General features: G+C 40.9%; 1 protein-coding gene across 1 annotated transcript in view; it reads right to left on the bottom strand.

The window, feature by feature from the left end:
• The window catches only part of ADAMTS5 (ADAM metallopeptidase with thrombospondin type 1 motif 5), an 85,969-nt gene extending 73,955 nt beyond the window's left edge, over positions 1-12,014 (bottom strand). The window contains exons 1-2 of the mRNA XM_001373545.4: positions 11,929-12,014; positions 9,658-11,584 (exon numbers count right to left, since the gene is read on the bottom strand). Of these exons, the coding sequence (XP_001373582.2) occupies positions 9,658-10,806 (1,149 nt within the window). The 5' untranslated portion in view covers positions 10,807-11,584; positions 11,929-12,014. The remainder of the gene's footprint in view (positions 1-9,657; positions 11,585-11,928) is intronic.
• Between the last annotated feature and the right edge of the window lie 294 nt (positions 12,015-12,308).

The raw sequence follows: 12,308 nt of genomic DNA, 5'->3' as shown, positions 1-12,308 counted from the left end.
CTCTTTGCTCACTAAGCACCCAGTAGTGTTCCATTTTGTTTAAACATGGAACCTACAAGACCCAGGACTGATCTGACTTAGACCCAGCCCATAGCAGTGTCATAATTGCAAACTTCTTAAAGCTTTCAAACATGTTTTTAGCATCTCAAAAGTCAACGTTTTACTCTCTCTCCTCTACAAGCCAGTAGACCATACCTCATTACCTCTGCAAGTCTTCCTCTATGGAGGCTGGTGCTTTTACACAGCGGTTGCTTAATAAATGTGGGTTGAACTGAACTGAGTTAATATTGTATTCTGAGATAATAATGAAGCAACTTCATATGATGGACCAATAAAGTGCTAGTTTGGAAGTCAGAAAGCCGTAGTTTTGGCCTTGATTCTGCCACTAATTAGTTGTATGATCATAACCAACTTCTTTTGCCTCCCCGAGCCTCAGATTCCTTATACAGAAAATAAAGGGCCTGGGTTACATTGTGCCCAAGGTTCCCTGCCATTTAGGCATGGCATGGCCCTTCTCTCCAAATATTCCCAGGTTCCCCCTCTTCTTGGGGTGTGAGTGGTTCGCTCAGCTGACTGTCATCCAATTCAGATGGGCAGGGCAATTTCCAAGTAAGGGTAACCATGTAGCTACTATTTCTCAGGGTTCAGTGTAACCCCTGTAAATTGTTCTTGCTCTCTCCTCCTCCCTCATCTTCACCTTTTTCTTATTCTTAGCAATAAGTCAGAATAGAGAGCAGAGAAAGTTTTCTCTACTCTTTCTTCAGGTAGAAGAATCTCTAGCCTCCCATTGGCCACACAAACTGCCCACAACAAGTGTAGGGCAGAGAAGGACTTACATCACCCCCCCAACCCAATTCTTAAACCTGTCCTTTCACCTCCAGTAACCTGGAGCTGTATCTTCTCTTGCAGCCTCAGCTTAGAAACCAAATCCTTATACTCTGTTTTCAATGAGGCAAATGACATTTGTCCCATAATCAGAGGAATGTTCATGTCCATAATCTCCAGTTACTGACCTAAGAGTTCTTTACTTTTTCATATAAAAATCACTTAGACAGATTGCATACTCCATTCACTCCAATGGTCTACAGCTCGTCATAGGCAGATGACTGTATCAATACTGAGTCAGACCACTTAGGAATTGCTACTCTAAAATGTTAAATTACTTTCATTCCCAAATGAGCCCATTGGTGAGAATCATTTCCTTACCCTGAGATCACTGAGTGGTCAGTTTTTTAAAATGAAGTATCACGAAGCTAGGACGCAATTACTAACACCACCAGTTAACAACTCGACCAATTAATAACAGCTCGCATTTAGAATGTTTGGCATCACTCTTTCCCCACAAAATAGTTTGACCTGATATGTTGGCGATGTTGTGAAGGATAACTGATTATATAACTGGGAGCTTGTCAAGGATAACTGGTAATAACAGCTCTTCCATTAAGATTATGGCAATAACAGAAACATTTTTTGAGGTACAAAATTGCTTAAACAACTGGCTAGTAATTAATAGCAATATTGCAAATGACCAGCCATTTAACTGGCGATCAACATTGTTTTATAAGCAAATCACCCTTGTTTCATAACCTCTTAAAACCAATTTATTTGTGTAAAGATAATTCCAACCTTATGATGGCCCTATTCGATATAAAGTTCATTTAGATCAGTATTAAATAGTAGAATGACTGTAGAGGTGGCAAAGATATCACAATATCAATTTATTTCATAGAGATTTTTTATTCAAAACTACTCCATTTTCCCAATTACATGTAATAACAATTTTTAACATATGTTATCTGAAATTATAAGACCCAAATTGTTTCCCTCTCTTCCTTCCTTCTTGAAGATGGTAGGTGAATTGATCTCCTATACATGTATTATCATGCAAAATATACTTCCATATTGGTCATTGTTTTAAGAGAATACTTACATAAAACCAAAACACCAAAATAAAATCATAAACTAATGTGAAAGATCGTATGCTCTGATCTGCATCTGACTCCAACAGTTCTTTCTCTGGAGGTGGAGAGCTTTCTTTGTCCCAAGTCCTTCAGAATGGTCTCAGGTCATTGTATTGCTGAGAGCAGCTAAGTTCTTTCATAGCTGATTATCATACAACATTGCTGTTACTATCTACACTCTTCTTCTGGTTCTGCTTACTTCCCTCTGCATCAGTTCGTGTAGGTCTTTCCAACTCTTTCTGAAACCATCTTACTCCTCATTTCTTATAGGGCAAGTATAGGAGTCCATCATATAACACCATTTGTTCAGCCATGCCCCAAGTGATGAACATCCCTTTGATTTCCAATTCTTTGTCACCACAAAAAGAGCCATTTTAAATATTTTAGTACAAGTAGATCCTTTCCCCTTTTTGATGCTCTTTTTGGCATACCAATCCAGTAGTGGTGTCATAGTATCAAGGGATATGTGCAATTTTAAAGCAACTTTGGGCATAGTTCCAAATTGCCCTAATAGAGATATTCTAAAGAAAATGCTTTACACGTTTTAATATGCCAAACAAATGTGAGTTACTTTTATTGTTATTATTATTCTTTGACCTATGATTTCATCAGTATAAGGAAATCTAGATGAGGAGGTTCCCTCTACCTACGAAGATGCACAACTCTTTTCCAATTTATAGATAAAGAATAAATGTATAGAATACAGTATTTCTACATGCAGATGAATAGAGTTAATTGTTAAAGTCAAAATGATAAAATTAAGATGTATCGAATTATTTTAATTTCCTTCATGCTTTCTTCTTTTTTTAAAAAAAAGTTTTAACTTGCAAAGCTTCATAAGAAATAAAATAACTCATTACAAGCAGTATAAAAACAATTAGAATTGCAAGATTGTGTTAAAGAGTTTTCAGGGACTAGAGTTTAAATGATTCTTCCATGGGTCTGAAAGCCAGAGTCAGCAGCGAGATCTGAAACTAAGCTTTTTAAACTCCTTCTCCAGTTTGTTATCCATTATGCCATGTTACATTTCAGGAATAATATTACTACTACTAACTACTGAAGGACACCAAGATATTCATTCACCCACACATAACCAATCAATAGTCAGAATTGAAATCCTATCATGATTTGTGCTTATAAACCAGTTTTCTCTGCTTCGTCTTCATAGCAACGACAGTGATAAAGATCGACTTTTCTAATCTGAATTTAATATTCTCCATAAGCTTCTTATTTGACTCAGGATTCTTGCCATACTTTCTAGTGTGGCAAATATTGTGAACTGCTTGCCATTCCCAAGGTTTACATAAGAGAATAGTGGATAGAGTCAGGAAAGTCTATTGTTCAAGTCCTAATTCTGTCTCATTAGCTCTGTGATTACACAATACTTCATCTCTTGTTGCGTTAAGTAGCTCTTTAAAGCTCGAAGTTTGCAGACAAACTAATGATTTGTATCAGTGGAGAGCATCCACATTGGGACTTCTGGAATACTAATGAAATCACAAATTTGAATACCTCCATTAAGTTGAAATGAACTAAAAATATTATGTTTGCCAAATTCTGATTCTGTTGGATATAGTTTAAACCACTAAGTATTATTAGAACAATAGAGTACAGTTTTAAACCTTGTTAAAAGAGTGCAACATTCATTTGGTCTGCCATGGTGATACTGAACTGCCATCTTAGTTTTCAAAGAGTAGTGCAACAAGTACATTCATGTTCATGAGAAAAAAATTAGGCACAATTAATAGCTGTCTTAAAAATCTGAATGAATAAAACCACATGAAAATTATAAAATATATAGACCAAAAATTGGATGGGGGAAACAGAATTAGGGAAACAGTGAAAAGAAACAAAAACTCTGTATTATGAAAATTCTTTTCTTTGGGGAATCACATTGCTTCAAAAAAATTCTCAACAGTCCAGCTTTCGACTCTCAACTATGACGATTTACTATTACAATCTTCTTGTGTCTACATTATTTAGCTTTTTTGAGATTGGGACCAAAATGGAGGCTATAACCATTTGATGATGTTCACTTTTGCCCTAAATATATGATATTTAAAGAATGTGAATTAAAATCCTGTCCTGCCTAACTTCTTACGGAAGTGATTTGGTTTACATTATCTATAGTATACAAATAAATTCTGATAAAATATCCATCAGTATTTGTAAGCAGAGACCAGACAAAAAAATGTTCTGTTTTATAAACAGGAGAGGTCTTTTGCTCCTAAAGAATAATGAATGGCACACTCAGGGTATGTAAACCAAGAGCAAAGAACTGATCCTGGAAGGCAAAAATTGAAGCCAATTCTTTATTTATTCTTCATGTTTCTGTTATTTTAGGGCAAAAGTGATGTGAATTTTAGCAAAGGTGCTATTTCAGTAGAAATGTATTTTTTGCATCAGAACATTGTGCATTTATGTTTCTTTTACATAGAGACTAAGTACTCTAACAGAGATACGATAATACTCAGAATAGTGAAATGTGTTGGTTTGATCGATGAATTGCAAATATTTATTCTTGTTAGCAGAGTGACAGAAAATCCAGAGTGACCCAATTTCTGCTATTGTCTCCTATTTTTCCTGCTTTTTATGCCCAAATTCCTCGACACGGGTGTCTACAATACATGCTTTCACTCATTTTCCTCAGGCTTTCTTCTTATCTTTACAATCTGGCTTCTAACCTCACCATTCAATAGAAATGGCTCTCTCCCAGAGGGAAATCCGTGGAACCAGGAGGGCACTGTACACAGCAACAGCAATATGGTGGAATGGCCAGCTGTGATAGGCTTAGCTCCTCCGTTAGCTATGCAAGGATCTGGGACAGTTCTGAGGGCCTTGTGACAAAGAGCGCTGTCCACCCCCAGAGGAAGAACAGTTGGAGTCAGATACAGATCAAAGTGGGTGTATGTGTGGGGCTTTTGGTTTCATAAGATTATTCACTTACAAAAATGAATAATATGGAAATAGGTTTTGCAGGATAATGCATGGATAACCCAGATTGAATTGCTTGTCAGCTTCAGAAGGGGGATGGGGGGGGGCTGGGGGGAGAAAGGAGACAATTTAGATTATATCATTTTGGAAAACTTATGTGGAAATTTGTTATTACATGTAATTTGGAATAAACAAATAAAAATACTAATTTTTAGAAAAAGAAATTGCTCTCTCCAAAGTTAACAATGATGTCTTACTTTTCAAACCCAATGGTCTTTTCTAGGATTTTATTCTCCTTGATCTCTCTGAAGTCTTTTACACTCTCAAGCAGACTCTCCTCTTTGCTATTCTCTTCTCTCTGATTTGGGGGGAGGACACTACTCTTTTCTGGTCCTTTTACCAGTATGATCATTCCTTAATATCCTTTGCTAGATCTTCCAGGTCATGGAGACATATCCCACCCATCTAGGCCCTCTTCTCTTCCTCCTGATTTTATTAGTGCCCAAAGATTTAATGACCATCTCTATACAAATGAATTTTAAAATCTACTCGCTGCTAAACTTCAGTTTTGCACCTCCAACTGCCTGTTGAATAGGCATTTGAAACTCACTATTTCCAAAACTGAACTTAGCATCTTTCTCTCTAAAGTCTCCCCCTTCCAAATTCCCTGTTACTGTCAAGGACCACCATCTCCCCATTACCCCACACTCAACCTGGATGTCATCCTTGAATCCCAATCCTTCGACCAATCCTCATCTAATCTTTTGCCACGACCTGTTGGTTTCTCCTTTACAGCCTGTCTTTCATCTCTTTCTTTCCTCTGATACCTACCCTTGTGCAGGCTCTCATCTCCTCACTCCTGAACTGACAGACTAGCTGGCTGGGTAGAAGACCTGTGACAAGTGTCTCCACACAACAATCCATTCTCCATTCAGCTGCCAAAGTGATTTCCCTAAAAGATCAGGTCTTTCCATGTCACCTCCTCCAGCCCAGAAATTCTATTTGCTCTCCATCCCCTCTCGAATTAAATAAAAAATTCCCTGAAATTTAAAGCCCTGCGTCTCCTTGGTCCCCATCTTTCCATTCTTCTGACACTTTCCATCCCTCCTAACTCGACCCCCATATTCTTGATACCAAATAAAACTTTCATGAGTCTTTAGACTTTTTTCAATTCTTAACTAAAATTAAACCATATAAAAACTGGAGTTTGAATGTGGTTTTCAAATAAGCACATGTGGTTTTCAATTTTTTCCCACCATATTACATAGCAAATAAATACCAGAGAGCCAATTGCCGTCTAAAAGTATGCTTGTGCTCAGTAAGGGCTGATATAATTTTTCACTTGTGGACAAATCCAGTGTGCTGCTTCAATGATTATTCAAGTCAAATTGAACATGTTAATGCTATAAAATCATATCATCTTCTTTCGTGCTTTAATATTTTAAAAATGTGCTATATTCCACGCCTTCAAAATAATTAACTACTCATTAAACAATGTGGAGAAACAGACAATCATAGCAAAAAAGAGTCGAGAGCTTGCATCACTCTACTCAGATTCAGTTAGATAAATGTGTTTTAAAAAGCAAAAAAAATTTCAAAATCCCACTTAATTTTCTTTTTAAAATGTCAACAAGAAAGTTACATTTGAATTTGAGAATAAAAAAGGAAACCCATAATGGGAAATCAACTGCCTGAAATAATTACAGGACAACCACCTTAGACATCTTTATTGTGTAGCTTCTTATAATGCAGCAAAAAAAAAAAATTGTAAGAGGTCACAAACTGGTGTTTGTTTTTTTTTAAATAGAGAAAATAAGTCCCTAAACTTGGAGCCCAATTAGAAAAAGAATCAAAGTATTTTTTGAAAAGGACCACCACAGAATTAGTGGCAGTGTTACACAAACTAATGTCCTTCAAGAATGAATTCTGGAGGGGGCAGCTGGGTAGTTCAGTGGATTAAGAGCCAAGCCTAGAGATGAGAGGTCCTGGGTTCAAATCTGGCCTCAGACATGTCCGAGCTGTGTGATCCTGGGCAAGTCACTTAACCCCCATTGCTTAGCCCTTAACACTCTTCTGCCTTGGAACCAATACACAGTCTTGATTCCAAGATGGAAGGTTTATATTTTTTAAAAAAATGAATTCCAGAGGATCATTTCATGAAGGGAAAGTTTTTCATTGTGTACAAAGAAATATATCTTCATTCCGTTCTAAAACTGTTATCTTTAACTCTTTTCTTGAAAGCGCACAAAGATAATCGTCATCCTCGGTTACCGGTTACTGAGAGACTACTACTACTACTACTACTACTACTACTACTACTACTACTACTACTTTGTTTACATTTAGTTTACATTTATGTCTAGTCCTTAAACAACCTGTCACCCTTTACTCCAAATTTATCTGCCTTTTCCCTTAAAACCAGAGATCCCCTCTGAGTCTCTGAGTGAGAGAATGAAAAAAAGAGAGAGAGAGAGAAAGGGAAAGAGAGAGAAAGGGGTGAGGAGAGAAAATGGGAGTCAGAATGATCATTCTGATCCCGGGTTTCTAGAAACACTTCATTCAGTTTCCCAAATGACTTGGTTTTCTCTCTTCTGTGCTTTGCATATTATTTCTACTTTTGTGAAAAAACAACAACAAACTAAGGTAATGTTTGAGAAGGAAATTAGTCCCTTGCAGCTAACTCCATCATTCCATCGGTTATGGAAGTGAAGGTCCAGGGTTGCCAGGTGTCATGAGCAAGTTGCCGTGCTGGTTAGGGTCAGGACTTGGATGAAATCCAGGTCTCTGTACTTCTAGCACTGGACAACACGCTGCCCATAATTCCTTCCATACCAGGCATAAAAGGATAACTTGGAGGGATAGCGGAGGGGGAAACAGTTTTGTTTGATTCATTTTCTCTCTGTCCAGGACTGTGATATGTCCCCAGGTAGGGATCTGAGGGTGACGATAACCGTACACTTATCAAATGTATAAAGAACGGCCTGGCGTACAGAGAGATCAAAGAACTTTCCTAAGGACATGACCAAGTGTGTGCCCAGCCAGGTGTTTAAGTTCGACTTACACGCTGCAATTTGCTGCCTCTCCAAAAAACAATGTCTTTGCAATGGGCGTCACTCACTCCTGCCAGGAATTCTCTGTCCTCGCCTGTCTGCCTCTTACCTTTCCTGGCTTCTTTTGGCTTGGATCCCATCTTCTACAGCAGGCCTTCTGGACTCTCTCTTTTCCCTTGGCTACTATTGCCCATCCCTCTATGAATATACTTAAATCAGTCTTTGTTGTTCACTTGCTTTGGTTGCGCCCAACTCTCTGTGACCTCTTTTGGGGTCTTCTTGGCAAGGATGCTGGAGAGGTTGGCCACTTCCTTCTCCAGCTCATTTTACAGATGAAGACAGAGTTAAGTGACAAGCCCAGGGTCAAGTAGCTAGTCTGTATCTGAGGCCAGATTTGAACTCACAACGAGTGTTCCAGACGCCAGGCCGGGCATTTTGTCCACGGCACCACTCAGCCACCCAATACCTATTTACTCTGCCTCAGTTTGTGAGGACTTGATTGTTTTCATGCTCTCTCCTTCCTTACATTGTGAACGCCTGGAAGTTGGGGCTCTTTTTATTGACACATAAATGAGCTTAAAAATGCCAATTGACAGACAGATATTAATATGGAGAGGGATGAAAGAGACGAGGAAATCTACATTGCAAAGTGATGCTCTCACATGGCCAAGTACTTGCCTTTGGTTGATTGAGAAGCAGGATGACTTAAACTTTTAAATGGTTCATCTTTCCTTTCAGCTAAATGCATGCATACAAGAACCAGCCTGCAACAGATGTACACGCAGACACATATCATACAGCTCCTTCTACATCTAGTTATGGGCTCCATTAGCTCTTAGATCTAGCGATCTCTGAAAGGGAAGAGAACTGGGATTTTCTTAGATGGCCCCAGGCAAGAGCTGTTGAAAGTGGGAAGGAACAGAGAGATTACAAGTTCGGATCAGACTAGACTATCTGGATGATCTCTCATTGGTAAAAGGAACAGAATTGTCTACCCGGTCCAAAGTCACGTGGTCTACACCTGTGTGTGGCTTCCAGTTCTCGATCTGATACCTTCATGAAATAAAATTAAATTGGAGGTATCTAGGTGGTTCAGAGGGTTGGGAGACGGGATATGACCTCAGACATTCCCTAGTTGTGTGACCCTGGGCAAGTCACTTAACTCATTGCCTTGCTTACTGTTCTTCTGCCTTGGAACCAATACACAGTACTGATTCTAAGATGGAAGGTGTTTTTTTTTTTTTGCTTGTTTGTTTGTTTTTTTAAGAAAGAAGATTAAATTCCTTAAAGGCTCCAAATAGGCATGGAGTTTTTTTGGTATTAATAAATTACCACATTTTCTCAGTGAATCCGCTTCCCTGACTTCCTGCACTTTCCCAATGCATACATATTATACAAATTACACTAGACACTATTATATATGTATGTATGTATATATATATATATTTTTTTTTTTAAACACTTACCTTCCTTCTTGGAGTCAATACTGTGTATTGGCTCCAAGGCAGAAGAGTGGTAAGGGCTGGGCAATGGGGGTCAAGTGACTTGCCCAGGGTCACACAGCTGGGAAGTGTCTGAGGTCATATTTGAACCCAGGACCTCCCATCTCTAGGCTTGGCTCTCAACCACCAAGCTACCCCACTGCCCCCTGTATTATATATTGGCAGAGAGTGACCTCCTGTTTGATGATAACCGGGTTTGAGCTCACTTACCTCCCGGGTAAAGAGAATAGCTGCATCGTAATGTTCCTCATGATCATCTCCCAACTGGTTGTGTTGGTGTTGCCACTTGCAGAAGTTCTTGAGCGTAGTGGCCGCGTTCTTGTTTATTTCCAACCCTTTCTCCTTGTCATCCAACACCACCACCTTCACCACTGCTAGGCGGATGTGGTTCTCGATGCTTGGGTGACTGTAAAGCCGGGAAGCAATGGAGGCCAAAGTCAACAGGTAATGCTGCAAGTCCCGGCCATACTTCTTGGCCATAGATACATCCGCCACAAGCAGCAGCTCCACCTGCCTGGCCCTGGAGATGGAGCGCCGCTGACGTCGCCACCCCTTGGGTGGTTCGGCCGCTGGTGCCGCCAAGGGCTGCGGAGATGGTTGCTTCTGAAACGCCTCCGTAGGAGCTGCTCCTGGTGGTCTATGGCGGGTCCTGGGAGGGCTCGGGGTCTCGCAGCTGCTGCGAAGCTTCAGCGTTTTGAAACTGAAGCCCTCTCTAGTGAAGACGTGCAGCCCCTGGAACGAGCCACCCCGATAAAGCCGCCCCTCTCCAGCTTCCCTTGTCCCCAGCAACAACGGCTTGATGGTGTAGCGGGTGTGTTTAACAGCGAAGAAGCCCTTCAGCCCTCCGCAGAGGTTAAAGAGGGCCAGAGAGCGGGGGCTTCCGTCCACAGTGCCGCGGTAGAAGCAGCGATCCCAGTGGCGTGGAGATGGAGGCCAGGTCTCCTGCTGACCGGCCTTCAAAAACTCTGGGAAGCCCGCGGAGCCGTCTTGTTCCAAATCCAGGAGAAACTTCTTTCCCTCCACATAGAGGAGGTATCCCGCTTTGCCTCCTCCGGAGTAAAGCTGGTCAATGTTTTGCACTAGACCGCGAGTTTTGCGGTTGGTAGCGAGGGTGTAAGGAGGCTGCTGAGGGTACTTTTGCTGCTGCTGCTGCCGCTGCCGCTGCCGCTGCCGCTGCCGCTGCTGAAGCATCTCCTTCTGCGGCTGGGAGCGGAGATGAGCTTCTGCTGTCTCTGCTGCAATTGGTGGAAGTTGATAGGTTTGACTATAGGTGGGTGCCGGTAGAGCCGGGACGCCAGCGGAAGCCAAGTGCACTTCGAAAACCAACAGGAGCAGAGAAGAGGCCAACTTCAAGACCATATTGCTCTCTCAGAGTCAGGATTGATGAAGGGAGAAAAAAGTTGGAAGGGGGACGGGGGTCTTTTAAAATAAGCAGCAATGCAAGTTACCATGGATTAAAATAAGTAGATCTACCCACATATTTGTATATCTTTCTAAACACATATGTATACTTAATATGTACACATGCTTGAACGCATGTATGTGTATATGTACATATATACATATATGTTGCCTGTAATGTTGAATGAAATGTCAAGAGGGAAGGAGAAAATGCTGCCAACAAAACTTATAACTGTCAAAGCTGAGGTTCCGGTGTGTAACTTTTCTTTGTTGGTTTCTTTTCTAAAAAAATAATAACGTTTGGACTCTTACTAGGAAAAAGCTGGAAAAAGAGGAAGGTGGAGAAAACAAAATCCCAAAGCCATCCACAGCAAGCAGTGGTACACCAAGAAATTACATGCAGACTACAGCAGGCAACTTTTCAGCATTTCCCCTCTTCCCCTATCTCTTTTCCGAACTGGATCATCGAGGATAGGAATGATCACTTTCCGAACTAAGCGCCAGCAGTTCCTTCTTTTTAATTTGTTGGTTTCATTTGGTCTCTTGAGAAACTGAGATGAATGAGGAAAAGCCAGATCGCCTTTGGTGAGATGGCAAGATGTCCTCACTTTAGCCCCCGTGGCTCGGGATTTTCATTTTGGTTGTTATCCCCAGTTGGTCGATACGAACAAGGAGAGAAGAGAGAAATGTGAAGATGAGAGGAGGTCGAACAATGAATTTATAGTGGAATGCCATCCTGCAAGGGCAATTTCAAGAATTCGTCACTGCAGGCTGCCTCTTAAAGGGAGAGCTTCAAAACCACCACTCCCACACTCCCATCTCATTTAATCAGATAGAGAGGAGGGGAAAGAGAGAACAGGATGGGTGGGGTGAAGAGTGACGACTGGAGAGAGAGCTAGGGGAGAGAAAAGGAGAGGAAAGAAAGAGGACAGAAGAGGGTGGAGAGATAGAGAAGGGAGGGAGCAAGTGAAAATATTTGGGTAAGAAAAACGAAATTTCCTTTCAATCATCCACAACCACAGTGTTCCCAGGATTATTTTATATTTCGCAACCAATCGGGATTGCCTAGTCTTTGCTTACCTCATTTCCTTCAGGGATGTTTTGGTGAATGCTTGAGATAGTTATTAGTATGTTTTTAAGTTGAGTTCTCTCTCCTTCCCTCCTCCTCCCCCCCCCCCCACCCTTTTGTAGGGAATTGCTGCTGCAGAACTTTTCCTCCGTGTGTCCAGTAACCCTTTTGATCTCTTGCTTGAGTGGAATTGTAAAATCCGCACAAAGGATTGGGTCTTGCTTCCCCTTAACATGCAAAGTTCCTTTCTCCCTTCTCCCCTGTTCCCTTTCTCCATTCCCCGCTTGCCCTTCCTTCCTCCCCTCAAGTCACACCCGCAGTCAAATCCCCCGTTGGGGATTTTTACAAGGGGTTTCCTGGCCCATGTACGGAGTATACTCCAGCCCTGACC

Source organism: Monodelphis domestica, chromosome 4, assembly GCF_027887165.1.
Source record: "Monodelphis domestica isolate mMonDom1 chromosome 4, mMonDom1.pri, whole genome shotgun sequence".
In the NCBI taxonomy this organism is placed as follows: Eukaryota; Metazoa; Chordata; class Mammalia; order Didelphimorphia; family Didelphidae; genus Monodelphis; species Monodelphis domestica.
This window is presented reverse-complemented; position numbering and strand designations above follow the sequence as displayed.